Source organism: Catharus ustulatus, chromosome 1 (assembly GCF_009819885.2).
Source record: "Catharus ustulatus isolate bCatUst1 chromosome 1, bCatUst1.pri.v2, whole genome shotgun sequence".
NCBI classification, from domain to species: Eukaryota; Metazoa; Chordata; class Aves; order Passeriformes; family Turdidae; genus Catharus; species Catharus ustulatus.
The window spans coordinates 39,672,324-39,693,598 of NC_046221.1; the positions used below are offsets into that span (position 1 = coordinate 39,672,324).

Below are 21,275 nucleotides of genomic sequence, written 5' to 3' on the forward strand. Positions count from 1 at the left end.
GTCATTTTTTTAAACATATGAAAGTGCAGGCATAAAATTATTCATACAATAAGGTGTAGGGACGTTTTAAATAAGCTTGCCATAGCTTGCAAAGTGAAAAAAAAAGTTTATATTTGCAGATTTTCCTCGATCTGTGAAGCAAAATGTATTTATTTGTTTTATGAAGTCAAAGTAAGGAATTAAATAAGACACCAGTTCTCAATGCAAGAGCAATGGCTGTTGCTAATACTACTTCATTTCCTAAATATATAATTATTTTTAAACCACTTTTACTACCCACTCTTTATGCTGGATTGTTTACCACAAAAAACTGTAGACAGTGGCAGAGAGATTTTGAAGGACATGCTGTGTGTAATTTCTATTTGTAATTGTGATTCTGTATTTAAACACAGTATTTACAGTCACATCTGGGGAGGCAGCTGACTGTTCACATTGGGAGCACCTCTTATTCACACAGTTGTGTTTTTGGGGAAGATAAATGTGCTTTACCTGTCAATTTGCCCGGACCTCAGTTTCCTTATTTTCAACAAAAAGGGAATTTCTTTGCTCTAGAGTTTTTTCAGAGGCAGTGACTGAGGGGCAGGGATGGGTTTCTGTAAGGTGGTGTTATTCATAGACTTTTTGTCTATTTGTGTAGTTTCTGCTACAGTAGCACAACAAGCTGGAACATGGAATTGGCATGCTCCTAGAAGTTCAGAAAAAGAAGGAAGGAAAAACCTCACTGCAATAAAGAACAGAAAGTTAACCTTGAAACCAGACTGATTATCTTTCCTTCAGTTTACTAATTCATTTTCTCCCGTCTAGTGCTACTCTGTTTGACCTTTTATCTCTACAGAGAAACTATTCATGTAAAAGTGTTTCATTTTTTATATTGTAATGAGATTTGAGTCCTGAACCCAACAATAATCCCTATCAATGATAAAATTACTTGAAAGTAAGGGTAAAAATTCAAATTAAAATAGAAATATTCTTTGAATAGGGAATGTTAGTTTATGAAGAAATGTACACCAAAAATGTAATACGTCTAGATTTGTCAAACAAGTTAATAGACTTCCCAAGTTAATGAGTTCTCTTATTTTACACAGGAAAAGACCTTTCAATTCTGAATGTCAGAGAATTGTATTTAAATCATCCTGCACAAACACAGACACCCTCTAAAGCAGTGGGGAATGGAAGTCAACCAACAACTGTGGTTCATATTTTTATGTGATTCTGAAATATTGCTCCAACAAAAAAAACCTTGATCAAAGCTTGGTGGTTTCAGGGACCAAACCACTATACCCTACTTTTTTAGTTTGAAGGTTTGGGGTGGGGTTTTTTTGATCATCTGAGGTTACAGTTTTAGAGTATTTTTCCTAACATGGTAAACTGAAAACAATTTAAAGTAGTTCAACAGAAATTTGAATGTACAATTGTATACACAGCTTTTTTTTCCACAAGACTAGTTAAAAATACGTGATTCTAAAATTGCAGGCACGGCATCATGCACATTTCATGTTCTTCTGAGTGGTTCACAAATGCTGTCTTTTGTACACTGTATTGAAGTCAGTGAGAGTTTTAACCCTGGTATCACTGAAACCCACATCTATACTTGAGTACACAGAATTGAGCCTTCATTTCCCGGGAAAGTTCTGCGTTGCTCTCAGCTTCTCTGTTTTGGGGTTGGATACGCCTAGTTTGGTATATTAACAAGTAAATCAATTCAGTGTCATTAGGAAAAGCTGAGTAATGTATTCCATAAGGGGAAGAGTGCTCAAGTATTAAACATTGTTCATGAATTAAATACTGCTGCATTGACTTCATTGTGTACATCGTGTTCTGAAGTTATTCAAGATCAGTCATGGACCCTTTCGTAGCTTTTACACAAGAGTGTGTCTTGCTATGAGTTAAAATCTCCAGGAAATTTCTGTATTCTGACATTTTCCCAGTCACTTTTAGCACGTTTCACAGGGATGTGTGTTCGTGTATGCGAGTGCCTTTGGGTGGGTGAGGGGGTTGCTTTCCAGAGCACAGCTCCAGTCCTCTCCTCCATATGCTATACATTTAATTTTAAATACAGCATTTATGTATTTCGAGGGAACTGCACTAACTTGATAGTGTTGCCTGGGGGAGAAAGAACTGCTTTCATGCAAAGATTGTCACGGGTGGTGAAGTGATAGCTGAAAGTAGCTGGCCTTATTAAGCAAATTCCTGGAGGTGTTTAAATGTCTATGTAGCTGTAAAATAGCCTTTCTTCAGTCCTGAGGTTTTTTCCCTTTCTCCCAGTTCTGTGTTTCAAGTTAATATATATGCTGTTATATGTGAGCTTCTGTTTAGAAAAAGATTGGGAATAAAGACTAAATCCCATTTGTGTTACTTACATGGGTAGCTCAGTTGCTTTCAGTGTGTCTACTTGAACAAGTGAAATAAAAGCAGATTTAATTCCAAATCGTTTTACTAACCAGCAGGGAAGAATACTCATTGACCATAATAATAACAACTTAGCAGAGTAGTAGATGTCATCTATAAATGATACACATTTTTTAGTCATTAAGTCACATTAAGCAGTACTAAGTTTTGCCCTCAGCGTAAGTAGTTTGTTGCAATTGCATCTGTCTCTTCACTATGCAGAGAACATGAAAGGAAGATTGTGTTTTACCCTATTATCTAAGAAATTGCGAAGCTATGAAAAACAGATTACTATTAATAAACAAAATTTTCTTCAAAAGGCTCTGCATACAGTTGTGAGGAAACAGCTGCTCTCCCTTCCAGAATGTACAATTGGCAAGTACATTAATTTTAAAAAAGACTATTTTGAAGGCATCAAAAACAGTAAAAGGGCAGAAACTGTGACAAGAATACATATGCACATTGTTGTGATTCAGTATGATCTGACAGAGGAACACTTTTTCCTCTTAATACATAAAGTGGTAAATTTTAAGTCTTTCTCAGCAGGGCTGGATTCAGCAGTGATAATCCTAGGACTTGGGGTGTTTCTCCACTGAGGGATGGGTTTGTAAAAAAAAACTATTCATTAAATGCAGACCAGCAGAGAGTCTCCAAGTACAAACAATTTGGATAGGAGCCATCTAGGCTAGGACTGTACCAGAGACCACAGGATGAGCACTTCTGCAGCTCATAGCCATTGGCTCCAACTGTTTTCTTTGAATACACAAGATTTAAGCAAGCATGATTAGGATAATAAAGATAAGCAGCAGCACATGATAAAGATAAGTAATACAGCTCTAGTGTTCATAGGTTAAGCCACATGTTATTTTTGCATTGTGAATTTCTGCATGACTAGTTTAGTGTTCTGGGGCTCTCCTCATGGTGGTAGCTCTGACTCAAAGGCCAGCTGTTTGTCACTTAGTGCTGACAGCCAGTAATACCACGAGTAAATAAACAATGATGAGAGCAGGTATCACCAGCAGCTGAGCCAAGGAGATGAGCTGGAACTGAAAATGGGAAAGAAAACAACACAAATGTAATTTTTATCATGCAAAAAACATCTGTTTGAATAAGGATTCCAAGTTGTTGTTGCCAAGGAAATTATAATGGCAATTTCAACTGTTGGCATTTTATCTTGATGTAGGGAACATACTCAGTGGTTATAAAAAAACCCACCTTAAAAATGTGATGTCTAATTATTCTATGACAATCATTGATTATGACTTACAGTTTAGAATGCTGGTTCCCACTTACTAATTAGAAATGTTGATTCTTCATTAGACAGGGTGTCATTTCTCGTGTAGATGATGTGTGAGGCCCTGAAAGTAGTGAAAGTGTCACCTGAAATCTTGAGAGGAATTTTACAGGGCTCTGAGTTCCTCAGCTCCAGCTCTAAGGTGAAGACTGCTTTCACCTGCACACTGGGTGTTTGCCTTCCCATCCCGAGAACACAGGACTTCTCCTTCCAGCCATACCCTTTCATTGTGGCCATTATATGACAAACAAGCATCCTTTTAATAAGAAGTTGTGATCCATGGGACACTGTGTAGGTGTGTGTTCAGAGGAGAATGTAGCCTCAGTTGTCCCAGGTGAGCTCCACTTTACTGAAAAGCACGTTGGAACAGTCTGTTCTTGTAGTGAAGTCTCTGGCATAACCATTTTTGGGACTATTGTAGCAACACTTGGTAACTCCAGGTCTGATTTTGAGAGGCTTCCAGCCACTTCAGAACAGAAGACTTCCTACATAAACCCCTTCCTAACCTTAGCCCTAAGGACTTTCCCAAAAGATCCTAGGAGAAGATGATGCTGTTGAAAAAAACAAGGAATTCCTTTATATTTAATTTTCTGTTAACCTTGTCGTATATCCAAATAAGTCCCCTCACCCCAGAGTCATTAAAAAGTCTTGACAATATTCTGTTGACTTAGAAGAAGCCACATTCCTGGGTCCCAGCCTGACTCTGGCATGTCCCTGTTCATTTTGGCTGGTCAGTCAAGTGGTGTAAGGTTCACACCTCAGACATGCTAAGAAAATTTCCTGTAAATGGTGATTTCTTCTGACAAGTCAAAGTGTGGGCTGCAATGGGAGCAATCAGTCTCAACCAAGGGTTGAGACATTTTAAGGTTTATTTCACCTTAGACCTGTGTCTGGTCTCCATATTTGAAGTAAGAGAATAATTTCAAATTAGGGGGAAAAGGTTGTGAAAACGTATCCACTTGCCAGTAATTTCCAAGTGTGTTTTCTTCTGTTTACCAGAGATCTGCAGAAATAAGACAGCCTCTCAACTAAATTGACTAAATAAAAGGAATCTGCTTTTGAAGTATATGGATTTCAGAATCAAATTTCCTTTTTCTGTGCCTGTTGGCTTTATGGGCTTGTTTACTCAGGAGGAAATGACTTGTTTTATAATGTGTTTAACATCATGTTAGTTAATCTGTGCCATAATAAAGAGTTATTTCCTTGTGTAAACAAGCATTTCACGTGTAAGCATGTGTGAATCTCCCATTGAAATGAGGGGGGGTGTTCTGTATCTAAGCCTGTTCCTCTGTTTACAAAATGGACACGAGCAGACTTGTTGGTTTCACAGCTGTGTTATATGCTTGAGATAAACTGTAAATAGTTCTTTAAATTTGTTTCTCATTGCTTCCCCTCATTAATATTTTGGAACAGTTTTACAAGCAGTTTATGTGTAAAACTAAAGTCTATAAAGTGTCACAAAAGGAAATCTCAAAATCAGGCCCTTCAGAATAAAAAGTTGCAAAATTATCTTGTCACGTAAGGTTTCAAAGTGTCTAGACTCTTATTTAGACAGCTGCCTAAGGACACTTAGAGATTACAGTCTTGAACAATCAAACTTCTTTAGAGGCCATTGGATAAACCATTTGCAAGTTGGGGAAAAATTCAATGACTAGTGGACCAGCTAGAAGACCAGTTTTCTGAGGAATAGAGAATGTGCAGCCATTGAAGAACATTACTGCCTTGCTTGTAGCATTCATGATAATCAGAAAGTGTGGGTGTACATATATAAAAAATACTCCTGTCTAAATCATTCTCAGTTACTGAAATGTCTGACTAATGTAGAATATTTTTACACTAATATTTTTTAAAGTAAAGATCTTTTTTGGATATGGCTGTAAAAAATTTCTGAGATGAAATCAGCAGTCCAATATCTCAAAGTGAAGGACATGTTAGTTAAAGTTCAGTTGATCCATTCATCACTAATACATCGTGTGTAGCTTTTTTGTCATTTTTCATCATTTCTGGTAAAATGTGAGAATTCGCCATAATTTTTTTCTTGGTGATCAAATCAACATATCAAATGCGTTTCAAATCCAAAGCTTTCAGCGTGTTCCACCCATTCATGAGAAGTCTTTCTAGTATGTTTGAGCTGTTCTGCTTTAGTCCTGTCTGCCTCTCTCTCCTGCATTGCCTCTAAGGCTTCCACAGAAACTAAAAAGTCAATGCTGTTTTAAAGAATGCTTTCTTCCCTACTACACCTCTTAAATCTTCCAGCTGCTCTGGGGTTTTTATGTTATCTGTCTGCACTTAGTCACCTCATACTTTTAAATTAGATTTAAAATTTAAAAATACAGTGCCTGGTAGTGCCACCCCACTGTTGCATGTCATGGATTCTGATTAACTTAGAGAAGAGATAATGGTAAATTACAACTGTTGTCAGCAAAGGGAAATGTTGTTAGATTAAAAAGTAGTTATATTTTGAAAAATAAATTACAATCCTGGGAAAGAAAAAAACTCAAGGAAAAGCAAATTAGTACTAACATGAAAATAATATCACTTGGCAACTTGCAAGATTGGAGGTCATGTTAGAGTGTCCCAGGACAGCCTATTCATTCTTCTGTAGTGTTTTTCATTCCTGGGTATTTGTGGTTTTCTCGTTTACTAAAATAGGGCTGCAAATCATGTTTGATATAATTTCCCATAGAGACAAATCAGGCTGAAAAATATTTTATCTTTTTTAAACTATACAGTCAATTTCTGGTAGTTTAAAAGAGCTGGAACTTCAGATACTGGTATTTCTTTAAAAGAAAAAGAAACAAAAGATGTGGCAAAAGGGAATTGAGCCCATGGGTGTGTAATAGGAGGCGAATGATTGTTTCCTATTCGGAGCAAGGCAAGCCTTCTGTGAATGGTTTTATGTAATTTTCTTCAGCTGAACAAAGCGGAGAATACTTAACAAAATTGCCATTTTTAAAATCTCATTGTGAATACTCAGCATGCTGTGATCATACACTGTGTAATGGTGTTTGCAGTGAATAAATTGCTGTAGATAGTATAATATAAATAACTATTTTGTGCATTAAGAAGCAGTTCTCTTCATGATGGTTTCTATCTCAGGAATGCTCTGAGGACAGGGCTTTGGAGAATAAAAGCATCAAAGTACACTTTGAATAAGCCAGTCTGCTAAAGCACTAGGATATTTTTAATAATTTTTAGCAGTATTATTTAGAAGAAAATAACAAAATCAGCTAAGTGATACTTACCTTGGTCTTAATCTATTTGATATTAATATTCTGGGCCAAACTTACTAATTTTAAAGACAACACATTTTCACAGCTTTTTAATGGCTCCTGTGATAGGAGGACAGATAAAATTTATTACAAGAAAAAAGGATTTGCTTCATACAGACTTTGGACACATTGACATGGTGTGCTGCAGGTTTGTTGCAAGAAAGAAAGAGGCGGGAAGCCTAAAGTTAAACTGATCTCACTTTGGATGTTAAATAAACCTCTAGAAATACCTTCCTAAAACTACAGAAGACTGACAATTAAAAATTGCTGTGCTATACTGAATTCCAGTGGTCTCAATAAGCACAAGAAGCAATGTCAAGCAATACCCTGTAATACATTATTGCTCCTTTGGCAGCCCACTGGGATTTGTTCTCCTATAGGTTCTTCCAGTCAGGTATACCACAAACATATTGATTGCAAAGTGTACATGAAAATGGTAACTGACTTCAATAAAAAGCACATAATAAAAGCAGGATATAACCAGTTTGAAAGAATTGCAGCCTGACTTAGAAAAATGTCTTAATGTCCTCCTTCCCTTGCTGCTTGCCTAAAAGTACTAAAGTACTTAAAAAAAAAAAAAAAAGAAAAGATGTTCCTTAATGAAATATGGTTTCAGTCAGAAAACTGAAACTGAAAGAACTGGAAGAAAGTCTAATTCAAAATTTTCAGCTGAATTCTCTCACTGCAATGGAAACTAAGTGGTGTAAATGATTTGTCTGATGTGTCTCTATTTGCCAAAGCCTTTCTGAGTGACAAATGGCCCAATCACTTCAACCTCTGTTTCCATTGTGAATAACTAAGTCTAATGAAAGATACCTACTCACTAATAATATTGATATCCCAACATATGTAAGACATAAAAGTCCATTTATATTGTAAGGTGACCAAAAATACTGAATCTAGCATAGACCCAAATTCAAGTGTTAGGTCATGGTTAAGGCAAGCTTTCTCACTAACTGTAGAGTCTATTTAAAGTAAAATACACTACTCTTTTTAAATATAAATATATGTTGTAATTTACTTAAAGAGTTAGTCTACCTAGAGTACTTAGAGTAGATCTCTTGGGTCTCAAATTTAATGCTGAAAAATTTCTAGGTTTGGTCTAGATTATAACTAGTTAGAACAATGAGCATCTTCCAACATTTTAATAATTCTTCTTCTTTGCACCACCTAGATGAAGGAATTGAGATGATGATAGTATTAATTCATTATTTAATTGATTATTGAGAAGGAAGATTTTGGGGATTTTCAGCAGATTTTCAGGGGGAAAAAAAGACATTAAAAATATTATGCATTGTAAAATGGGGGCTTTATTTCTTGAGGAAAATTTAAGTCATCAATATTATAGCTCAAGTTAGCACTTATCTCTTATTTTGAAAGGGATAATTTCTTTAATTGTTCCTTGATTTTACAGCCTGGAGACCAGCCTGCTAATTTTATTCATAGCAGAGGTATTATTAACCACATAACAGTGCCCATTGCCACAGGCAGTCTCAGTGCTCGCTGCTATCTCTTTGTTTTTGTTTTGTAGAAGTGTATTCTTTTGGCTGCTGTGGCAACTGTTTATTACATACATTTACCAAAGTGCCTCCTGATATCACTGTAGCATCTGGGTAGGCAGCTGTGATTCCCATTCCCTTCCCTACACCACTGCTGCTGCAGCTCCCACTCTGCTTGCTCTTCATTTTCCAGGGAAGGAGGGAAACAAAATTACTGTACTATAATAAACCACCCCTGTACCATTTTTCACCCTCTCCTCACTTCCAGAAAAAGGTGAATAAATAGCGGCATGTGTTCATGGTTTTGATGAGGGGAAAAAGAAGCAGGGTGTTAGGAGGAGTGGGATCTGCATGTGCCTGAAGTGAGGAAGCATCCACTATGGTAAAGAAGCAATTAGTTGTTACCATACAAAGAGGCAGAAACTAGAAAATACATGCAGTACTACAAAGAATAATAGCCAGTAACAAGGGAGTAGTAAAGCTGGAGAGGTGGTGGATCAAGTGGGCTCCCAGGCTGCAGAGGAGAGAGTACTGGGACAAGAGCAGAACAAATTCAGCAGATAACCTGTAATGCTGGCTCCATCTGTACACTAAAACTGTGTGTATCCATTCCAAAATTACAGAAACATGGCAATGGCTTGCAGGACTGTGATGCCACTGCTTCTCAGTGGCACCTTTAGCATTTTGTTGAATGGAGCTGGCTGGGTTGTGGAGATGGGTGTGAATCACCTGGTGGTGTATCAGCATAGCTACTGCTGATTTGCTTCTTCCCAGATTGAGATTATCCAGCAACAACTGCCCCACTGCTCATCTCATGGTTGTCCCCAAGTACAGGGTCAGTTGAGCTGTGGTGCAGACCAAAGCAACACTTGCTTAGAACGAGTTTCATTATTGGCAAAAACAGAGAGCAGAGGGTATACTGAGTTTATTTTAATGAAGCTTCATATCTGCATCTCAAGAGATGTATCTCATTGAAAGCTGAATCTGCAGTCTTCTGGTTTGCCACATCCATCTTCTCCCCTCACCAGCTGTGCTCTCAAATTATTTTGCCAATCTTCTGATACTGTGGAATCCATTTTGTCCACTAGGCAAGGGGCTTCCCAGAAGCATTCACAGGAAGCAGCTGGAGGCAGGATCTGCTCCTGCATATCTGTTAGATGTGCAAGAAATGGGATTGCAAGAAACTGCTGTAATACTTAGGAATGGAGATCATTCTGTAATGAGCTCCTCTCCTCAGAGGGAAAGCTCCTAAACATTGAAGCAAGGTTCTGCACAACAAAAGACCAGGAAGAGAAAGAGCCTTGCATGTGTCCTTCTTTTTCCTACTGTCATAAGTTACCAAAGATAGTTGAGAGGGACTACATCCTCCACATCCTCGTTCTGGTGTGTGTTTCTGTGTGCTAAGGCAATCCAGATTACATAATGCAGTAATAGGAGTGAATTGCCATAGACAATGCCATGGAAAGTGAGTTCATGGGCACTGCTATGATATCCTGGTTCTGCTTTATTCTTCGCTGCTATAAAAATTCACATCCTCCACAAGAATCTTTCAATTTCTTTCTGAGTCCTGAGGAATAGGAAGGCCACCAACCAATGTGCTTTCCTATTTTACTTGGCCTGACCACTTCCCTGCCACACACCGTTCATGTATCAGATCTAGAAAACCAGTTGAAGTTAAAATCCAACGTTTTGTGCTACAGGCTTGCCTTTCCCTTGTGTCAAAGAGTATCCACTTTAATTGTGGATACCTGGAGGATTCAGAGACCAAGGACAAAAGGGAAGACACTGAAATAGTCCTCATTTTCCACCTAACAATAAACACACTATGAGTTTATGCTACCTCCAGTCATAGACACTGGGAAAGCATGTGAGCCCCTCATCAAGAAATATAAGGTAGATTAAAAATCATAACATTATTTTGACTAATCTGTTTTGTATGACTACTTGATAATCCAGGTAGACATTCTTATTTTTTTGATCTTCTGTATTTTCACTTTTTGAAATTATTCTCTGGAAATTAAGTACATTTGTATACAAAATGACAGCTAAAAATCAACAGTACCATACTAATTTCTCCAGTTAGGTTTTCATCTTGTATTTCTCATGGGTGCTGTTATTTTCATACAACTCTCCTAATAAATTACTTTGCATTTAATATTTTAGGGTATTTTAAATGCAGGGAAAGCTTAGTGTTTATAATGCATTGCACTGGACAAGCAGTTTTTATCAGCACTACTTTTAAGTGGCTGCCACCCTAAAACATTGAGAGAATAGAAAATACTCCATGTAGTAAGCATATTTAAAGCAGAATTACTTCAGTTCTGGTCACATTTAAAGTGTTTTGCTAACTACTGTAACTGATGTCCATATATTTCACCTGCAAGTATGTATGGCAGAAGTGAAATATAGGAGACGCAAAGGAGAGTGAAATAAAAAGAAGACTATTTTACATGTTTTCACTTCTTTGTCCTGAATTTCAAACACTCATATGGATGTCACTCTGGAAGAAAACTGGCTCCACGTCCACCTATTCCAGCTTTTCCACTGAGCAAACCTCCATAGAAGGGAAATACAGTATGCTGTGGAGGGTCTCATCAGCTGTAGGGGAATACACGCCGCTGGCTCTTGGCAAGCCATTAATAACTTCAAGTCCCCAGAGGCTCAGCTGCACCTCCTTAGTCCTGTGTTATGTATTCCACCTGGGAGGTAACACTGGAAACATAGGGAACACCAGTTCCAGAGCCATACTACAACCTCTGTGCTGGTTGCCCCACCCTGCATGCCCCACCCTGCAGAGTCACTGTTTGACAGCATCTGGGCTCACACTGGGAGGCTGCACTGCTGGTCTGACAGCAGACCTGTCCTCCCAGCCACCTTAAACAGTTCATCCTCTTCCACCTGGAGCTGCCCAGCTGCTGGTATCTCTCCCTTGGAGCTGTAGCACTGGGTTTGTCACAGGCAGCACATGTGTGCTCTGGCCCTGAGTGAGCTGAGTTCAGGACAGATTTAGTCTGCCTTATGCTGAGAGGATGCACATCTGAATCTGTCCTTCCAAAGATTACTGAACTTCAGGCACTGAGCTGTTTGGTGCACTTTGAGCTCTGTGGTTTGGTTGCCAGTAACTTTAATAGGGCTGCGATATAAATAATACTGAATGTAAAACATTTGTGCTTCAGTGTGTTGGGCAGATATCCATGTAGAGAGAAGGGTAATTAAATGCTCTTGCATTTTAAACCTTATAGAATAAGGCTCTGGCTGAGATCTTGTGCACATGTGGGAATTTTCTCTGGTGAAGCCTGTTCAGGTTGCCAGTAATGTGGATAAATAAAAGGCTAAACAATTGAGAAAGAAGGAAAACAAAGATAATACACCTGTCAAACTTTTTGTATTATTAATGCACAAATGAAAAACCGTGGTGCTTGTGCAGGCTGTTGCCCTTAATACCAGCTGTTGCCTGAGCACATGGGCTGGTATTTCACATGGCTGAGCAGCCCTGCTGCCAGCAAGCACTCAAACAGGCAGCATCAATAACAGCAGTCTTCCCACACTCCATACCATTTAAGCTATTCTTCAAATTAATAATAATACTTAATAAAGCTTCATCTCTCATTTGCAAAGAAAACCTTCAATTAATGTTAATCAGCATCCTCAGAATGTGATCAGGCTGGGCTTGTAGCTGGACGTGCCGAAACAGTTCAACTGGCAGATGGAGCATTTTCCAACTATTCTAATTAATGACTGCTCATTTCAAATGTTAATGCAATTAAATAAATAGGCAAAACAAATAAAAATAATGTACAGTATGAAAATGCCACTATCAGAGAGAGTTATGATCAAAAAAGTGAGCCTTACTCAAATCCAGATAGGACCCAGCCATCCCCTCCTGGCTAAATAAGTTCTGAAGGAGCTAGGGCTAGCTTTTGTTATTATTTCCAACCATCTCTCTGGGAATGACATTTATATCACTTCCATTTTAACCTGCTGGCATCGACTGAGGAATTGCTTCTTTAAGTGTTAGAACATTTTCCTACAGAAAATGAGAAGGGATTCCTTTCACATACTGTGGGCTTTTTATGGTGCAAGATTTAGACTTGCCTTGCTTGTTGTCTTTTCTGCTTGAAATAATTGCCTGCTTTTTTTTTTTTTTTGAGGAATTTTATTTTCTGTGAATATTGTATACCATACCACTGATGTAGGACTGCATTTGTTTAGGCTTAAAAAGAGTTCAATTAGCCCCTTAATGCCTAGTTCAGTCACAATTAAACCTTCCCTGTTGACTCAGGATTGGTCTTTCTAAAGGCAGTGGAGGTGGTTTTAATTATTCATTCTCTGGTTTGTTTCTTACAGCAGTCTCAGCTGTGCTTTATTATTCAAAGGTTAATGCAAACTGAGAACTGGGTAAATTAAATTTGTTTGGCAGCTAGCAACCTGATGTATTATCGACACTGTGAAATATGGATGGCAACACTTCTGCTATTGTGCCACTTTAAAAGTCAGATTTTATCTTTAAAACAGTTGCTAGTTTTGTTACTTTGGCTAATAGAAAATGAACGTTCCATAATGTTATAGTCTCTGTAACCCATTATTGTCGAGAAAGCAAGGTAGTTTAGAAAGCCAAGAAGCATTAACAGCTATTATAGAAAATGGATGTAGGTACCATGACTAATGAAGTGCTCTGCACAGGACTAAGTCGTGCAGCTGTATTCAGGGAATCATGCAGTCAGAAGTTTTAATGAAGGGAGCCCAAGGAATTGCAGGTGAAAGCGTGTTTTATTAACTTCCAGTGAACAAAACGAATAGTTGAGCAGTGAACATGACACGATGTCGTATAATAATTGTATGCCTTGGGTACATTGTGAGGCATGGAGCATAGCCAAGAGCTTTCAGCTGTTCAACACAGAGTGATTCCACAAACCCCTATATGCTCCAGAAACCTTCATTGCAAACATAACAAGAATTGTTTCACAAGAAATGCCTTAAGATAATGCCTCATCACTTTTTTGAGATACCTGCCAGCACTGCCTTCCTCTAAAAAATACTAATCAGATACCTGGAAGTCACCATTCCAATTGATCCTAATTAAAATTCAGGCCCTGTGTCACTGACTGTAATCATCAGGCTGTGAATGGAAAAGAAGTCTTCATATGCTTTAAGAGTCCATCCTGAGTAAAATGTGTATTTGTATGGACAGGCATTATGTTGTATGAAAGGAGGCTGTGTTGGCTTTTAAGAAGAGTCGTGCCCCAGAACTTTTATTAGTTGGCATTTTATTTCATCTTTTTCAGGAACACACCATACAGGTGAGAGGTTTTTCTTGTTTCATACAGGTTGATGTTTTGTACATTTTAGATATAATTTTACTACTGTGCTTTTAACCAAGGACTATGAATTAATATAATCCGACAGTTCCTATTGGGTTTACATAATATAACATTACATAACATAATTAACATAACACACTTCCTATTTATATTGTGTTTAGGGTAGGACAATGATTGCAGAGCAAAGCAACCTTCTGTGGTAGAGACTGGAGACCTTAGGTTAGGAACAAGTGCAGCTGCAAGGTTGGTTGTACCCTGCTCAGTCTTTAGTACAGTCTGTGCTGTGTAATGTGTGTAATTACACTGCTACTGACTGAGGAGGTAGGTGGATGAGGAGGTAGGTGAAAATAGGATGGCTCATGAGGCAAGACAGTGACAAGGCACCTCAGCAAAGTCTCTGTATCCTTGTAAATACTTCACGTCTGCCCACCAAAATATTTGAGATAAGACAGTTGGGAATTTTTCTGTGCTTGTTTGAATTATTTACGATGTGATTTTAATACTTCTTCCTCGCTGAATATATCACTTCTTTGACAGTGCTCAGCTCCTGTCTTCTGACAGGACATCAGATGCATGTTCTTTTGGGGACTAATTTCATGACTGTGATAAACAGTTTTGGTTTCTGGTGTTACAGCAAAACCAGCAGTACTACTGGTAGAGTATAACTGATGCAGTATGTCCTTGATTGTATGTGGTTATTATGTTATATTTTTGTTTTCTATTTTAGTGCTGGACCCAAAGGAGACAACATTTATGAGTGGAGGTCAACTATACTGGGGCCTCCAGGGTCTGTATATGAAGGTGGAGTTTTCTTCCTTGACATAACCTTTTCACCGGACTATCCTTTTAAACCACCCAAGGTTAGTAGAAGGATATTTAAAGTCTGATAGGAGTGCTCGCCTTCTGAAATTTTTAATGCGTATATCGGTGTATCATTTTAGGATGAAACATAAAACTTTCAAAGCAATAATGAATTTTTTTAAACTTGACTCTTTTGATAGAAAGCATTTTTTAAATAACTGGCTAAAATTTGCTTGCATGCTGCTAGTATAGCTGAATGGATATGTATTTATTTAGCAAAAGGTTGCATAATTTCCAGTAGCTATCTTTAAAATTTTGATTTGTTTCTGATATGAAAGCATTTATATTTTGAGTTACACCCTTTATAAGTAGCTGAAGGTACTTAATCTTTCCTGTTGACCCATATAATTCACCAGGCTTGTATGGCTGTCTGGACAAAAATGTACACCTATTTCACTACCCCATATAAAATCTGCAGGTGCAAGGTATTATAAGTACAGTAATTTCACGATTACTAGCTGCACCTGATTATAAGCCGCATCTCCAGGGTGTTGGCAACATTTAGGTCTTTGTCCATACATAAGCCGCACTGGATTATAAGCCGCACTTTCCTTCGCAGCGAGGATCCGCGTGCAACTTTCACAAAGTTGCCAATTAGTAACAGAATTGCGGGATCACGGGGTTTACTGGCTCGGCCCTGCTTGGGAAGCAGGGGAGCGCCCCCGGCCGCTGCCCCACCACGTGGGGCCGGGGAGCGCCGCCACTGCCCCACTGCTGGGACCGGGCAGGCTCCGACTCAGCATTTCTGGGTTGGCAAATTTCTGAACGTCATCCATATATTGGCCGCTCCAAATTATAAACCACACTTCCGGGTTGGGACCAAAATTTTAGTCAAAATGGTGCGGCTTATAATCGTGAAATTACTGTAATTGCTTTACATCAGTTTTTTGGAAGAATGTGAAAATATGGCACCAAAGTCAAGACACTGGAGTGACAGAGATTTCCAGAAATCATTAGAGATTCTTTCTATAATGCTGTCTGTAATGATACCAGCCAGAAACAAAGAATGGTATCAAGAGCATGAAGGTGATCATGATACCATGATCAACTTGAAATGTCAAACATGAAAAATCTAGTGATTAGGAAGACTGCAAAAACAGAAATGGGTGGAATGTGGCAATACAGAGCATCGTCTATAACCAACAGTAATAGTTGCTGAGGAGGATTTCAGAATGGGTCTTCATTGCTTGATCACAGGATAACCATGTGCTTAATGTATTTATAAAAAAGGCAAACATCCTCCTAAAATGCATCCTCTGGCCTACAGAGAGAAGGAACTGCCAGTGTCAGATACAAGATGCTTGGAAGACCTTATCTGGAAGACTGAGTGCAAATCTTAAGACACATGTTCACTAGTAGGAACAGAAACCAGGAAAATTTATCCCACATAGCTCTTAATAGAATCAAGTAAATTGATGGAGCTGTCTTCCATGAAACAAAGTAAAAAGAGGTATATTGTTCACCTTGCCACTCTGGAGAGTGTGTCTGGAAGAAGGAGCTATGAGATAAAAAATATTTGCCTTGTTTCTGATGCATTTGTGAAAGGATGGGTGTGCCGTGTTGGTCTATAATAGAAGGATATTGCATTAAAAGAGGGAGAAGCCAATTCCTGCTTGATTACTTTGAATAGATTATTGAAATAAAAGTGCTTATGTATAGAATTTTAATGCCACAGTAGTAATGTTTACAGTAATAGGTAACATTGATATTATCAGGGAAAGTTTTGTAAAACAAATGAGAGATGTGAATGCAAAGCATATGTCATTCTGTAAATTGGACTTTCCCAGCCGGTAACCTAAAGTTGGGTGAGTATAGCAGTATTAGAGATGGTCTAGCTTTGTTTCCCACTTTTGGTGTTCCAGTTTAGAGAAGCCTTGATGTCACTGAGAGGTCTTAGAGGAGTTGTACACCTTGCTGGCTGCACAGTTTCAGATTTAGGCAGCTGTTGTTACACAGTGAAGAAAGAATTTGAAACTTTATAATGTCTCCTTCGATTAGTTAAAGCTCTAGGCACGCTGAGCTGGCTCCAGTCCTGTTCTGTTCTTCCCTCTGTCCTGTTCTTCCTGCATCCCCACAGCCCACTGTCTGTACAAGGTCTGTTTTAACAAGTCCTATTTATTTACTTCTTTCTTGGGCTTAGTCTGTTGTGCTAGCTACTGTGCAAGGGTTACATTCAGTCCCCCCAAAAAGCTAAAATTATATTATTTAGGGAATAAAATGGCTTTATGGTGTATAAAATAGAGCTTGAAGTTCTCTCAGAGAACTAATACATGAGAACTAGCTCTGAAAGACAAGTTACAGGGAAGTCTTTTGTCATTCTCTCTGTTGAATCTGTTTTGTCTTGAGGCAGTGTATGCAATAGACACCCTTTTAAAGTAGAAGTTGAAGGTCCAGTTTGCTATTTCACCACGAGGTAAAGTCTTTTTCAATCTGCACTCAGTTGTGCTCAGCAATTGTGTTGTTTTGAGACATGAGTAATGCAGCTGTACATTGCTTATTAATGAAATATCAGGCAAAGAGGTCGTTCTTGTCCTGCTTCGTAATAGATTTTATTGTCTGCCTTTATCTTGATGCCAGTTGCCACTGTAAGAAATGTGTGCATATAAATCATTTGAAAATGTACTGCTTGATGAAGGATAAGAGAATTGATGATGCTGTATTGTATTACTAAACAGCCAGTATTTATGATGAGGGAAATTGTCATCTGTAAGAAAGTCATGAGTGCACATGCACAGGGGACTCATGTCAGGTATAACTGTGCCGTAAGCATGTGCTATACACATGGATTCTTACTCTATTCACTTCAGCCACAGTTCTAAACGACCCCTATTTTCAGTCCTGCTGTACGACCTTGCAAACTGTTGCTATTTCATTACACCTATTTCCCAGATCTTATGAAACTCATTCATAGGTAAAGGAGTTAGGGAAATCCCCTGAATAAAGCAGTGTGGGAAGAGCACTGCTTATCATAAAGTATCTGCTACCAGTCAGCATGGCTGGGAAAGGATAGTTAAATATGTTCTCCCCAAGCTGATTTCCAGCAAAATAAAGGTACTGAGTACATGGACCGTAACACATGGCCTCACAATACAGTGCTATCTGTGTCACTGGGTGCTGGCTTCTCTTCTATTTCACCACAAGATTTGTGCTATTTTGTGCTATTCTCAGAATCTTAGATTGTAGGGTTATGGGCATAGATAATTTCAGATTTATTTGTAGTTATATTCTAATTTTTGCTAGCTCCTTAAGGGTCTATCATCTTAAAAAACCTAGGGATAAAGTACAAGACTGTGAAATGTACTGAGAAAGACATAAAATGTATCCTGAGTGTTGGCAAGATTACCTCCCTGTAAGAACATAGCAGAATGGGTCTAATTCACATTTTTCACTATGATTGAATTCATAAATTACTCCTGAGATTTCTGTGGGCCATTTTCATCCCTCATTCGCTATGAAATAAGGAAATATTTAAACAAGTACTGTCAAAATTGATCTTCTAAAAATGTGACCACAAAAACCTGGGAAGAAACAGAAACTGTATTTCCCAGATGCAATTACTTGACCTAGCCTGGGGTTCCAAAGGCAAATTCCCACGTCACATAACATAGTCACTGTTAAGGGGCCTAATCCACAGTGTGTTAAAATCTGCAGAAAGATCCCTTTTCCTTATCTATTCCCAGATGTTGTGCATTCCATTATTATGCATATGTATGTCTCATATGGATCTTAAGGAGGGTGAAATAATTTTTTTAATAAGAAAAATACATTGAAAATGGATCTTGGATATGTGCCTTTTGTTTTTATTACCATCATTAAAATATGTTTGTGGTGTAACCACTGTTTGATTTGTATTATACAAGAGTCCTTGATATTTTCTGAGGGATTCAGATTGCTTCTATAAACACTGTTGATGCCTGTAATGATCACTGGGCATCCTGTTGCATGTTGGAAAACATAAAATAAACAACAGAGACCACATTTGCACAAGTACAGATGTTCAACCTGTGTTTTGGTTTTTCTTTTAAACAAATGTACAAAGCAATTTTCATTTGCTCTTCTAGATAGTTAATCTGCTTTTCTACTTTGCCTTTATCACATAAAAGAAAGTGAATCATTCATTCAGGTTAACATCTGTCCATATTTTCACTTTTGGTATTTCTTCATTTATTGCATCCTTGTAGCTTCCAACAACCTTAAGATTTTCAAGTTTTATCTCCATTTTCCATATTAATTTTCCTGTGTGATCCAGTTCAAATTTCAAGTTTCATATAGCAACACATCACTGTCATTAGTTTTCCCTTCCAGTGTTCACCAACAAGTCTTTCTCCTATGGATCCATAGTTTTCTTTTTGTCTGTCTTTACCTGTTAGTGTCTTCCAAAGTTAAACCATAAGCATACTATCAAATTAAGTTACTCTTCACCATCACAGAATAAACCATGTGGTAAGTCAGAGTGTAATTTGCTCTCACACTATTAATTTCTTCTTCTTTGAAGTCAGTCTGTTTCAGTATTTCAGCTTTGTCACATGCCTTGAAACTAGAATCCAAATTTTTTGGGCCAGACATCACTGACCTTTTCAGCTCTGCTTTCCTTATAAATCAATGGCATTTGTCTTCACTCACAATTGCAGCACACTCATGCAGAGGAGGGAGTTGTTCTTCCCCAGAAAAGTTTACCTCTGTGTGACCAATCCAGCTTGACTAGGAGTGATGGAGGGCCAGCCCAGCCTAACTCTGATTTAGCTCTACAGCCAGAAAACAAGATTTTTAGAACAGCTTATCTGAGAACTGGCAAATTAGCTTTGGCTTTCTGGGAGGCTCTAATAAATTTTAAACATTTCCTTGCCTCCACTGTGAGGAAGCTGCTGTAGCATTGCAGAAATGAGCTGAGCACCTGGTTGGCTGAGTCTGCAAGAAAGCAGGCAGGCTGCAGGATCACCATTTCAGCTGCATCCTCAGTGTCACATTGGTTTTATGAGATCCCAGACAGAAGGAGGGTATGGAACACACAAAGTGAGGCATAGATGTGGTGATGAACTCATTTTCTGCTGAAGGCCAGATGCTGCTGAAGCTTCAGTCTTGGTCACAAGGTGAGATTTCACTTCAACCCAAAAATACAGCACATCCCTTGTAGTTATAGGGGATTGAAAAACAGACAAAGCTGTGCCCTGTTCAGAGCAGAAATAAATAACAATGCTTAGATGACCTGCCAAGGAAATACATTTTTTCAGGGGCTTAATGACCCCCTCAACCTTTTTTAGAAATACCTTTGAGATTTCTTTTTCCTGCTAACTTATCTTCCATTCATCCTTAATGGATTCAGACAGTTCACCCCTTGACTTTAACAGCGGAAAGCTTTCTCTCTCTCTATCCCATTCAATACCCCAAAGCTCCTTCTCTGGGGTATTGAATGGGATCTAGCCATGCATAGATGTCTCTTGTGGGAGGATGTGTGTGTGTATATATCTGTGTGTTGATGTATGATTATATATGTATATGTTCACGTGTGTTTGAGTAGGGAGTATCACATCTTCTAGTCAACCTGGTCAGACAGAAAGAATTTCATCTCAGTCCATATAAGAAATCAGTGAATTCCCCAAGTATGCAAGGTTTTGGTGCAAGATCCTTTAAAATTTAGCCATCAGTACAAACACTGCAACTTGTGTACACTACACAACTGAAGGAAAGGTAATCATTTCATTATCCTGCACACTGTCCCTCTGAAGCAGGAAGCTTTGACAAATCAGGAAGCCATACCAGTCTTTTGTACAGGTGTTTGTAGAAGAATTAATGCTTTTCAAGAGAACTTTCCTCACAGAAATTGTCACTGCAGTGGAGTCTGCATTTTCATCAAGAATAATCTTTATTAATAACTTTCACTCTCATATTTGACTACTGTAGTCTACTACAGTGTCAATTCAATTTAGCTGTGACTAATACAATATGGTTATATCTATCATTATCCTAGTATTCTGCTAGCTTTATTTTTGAATTTGAATGATTTATAGAATCTCTTAATCCCGACTCTACAATTAATCTTGCTAGGGACTTTAATCTCAGCTGACTGAAAAAAATGGTTTATAGGAGTTGAAATCTGCATCTGCTAAATCACCTCTAAATCAAAATTGAAATAACAGAAAACTCTCTTTCCTCCATGTAAATCTCCTATGCCTATTGGCTGACTAAAAAACTGTTCTCAGCACTTGAATGCTAGATGGTTTAAATCAGCTGTTGGACTGCAAGGGAAGCCCTTTTCCTTCTTATATACAGTGCACAATGTTATAGAGTCTGATCTTAATGGCAATATTAAACATATCTTCAGGGATTTTTTTATACATAATTGTAATATAGCACTAATCTCAATGTACTAAACATCCTCTTGTGGAATTCTCCTGTAGTAGACACTTTCAATATATTTTTCAAGTTCAGCCTCATGTCTGAGGGGCAATTCTTTTTGTTCCTGGCTTCTACTCTACATGTTCATACTTATTTTATATGTGATTGGCTGTTAAGGACACTTTTATCTGCAATGTAATAGAAAAACCGTGCTTACAAGAGTAGATACAAAAAATAAGCATTCCTTGGTATTTCTAACCTACATTGTTCAAATGACCCTTACAAGGCAGACATGCACTTTAAA

The 21,275-nt window shown here is 38.1% G+C and overlaps 1 protein-coding gene across 3 annotated transcripts in view; it reads left to right on the forward strand.

Moving 5' to 3' along the window:
* The window catches only part of LOC117001958 (ubiquitin-conjugating enzyme E2 E2), a 204,003-nt gene that overhangs the window by 152,225 nt on the left and 30,503 nt on the right, over positions 1–21,275 (forward strand). For all 3 annotated transcript variants that reach the window (XM_033070722.1, XM_033070730.1, XM_033070714.1), the window contains exon 4: positions 14,502–14,634. In XM_033070722.1, coding sequence (XP_032926613.1) covers positions 14,502–14,634 — 133 coding nt within the window. The remainder of the gene's footprint in view (positions 1–14,501; positions 14,635–21,275) is intronic.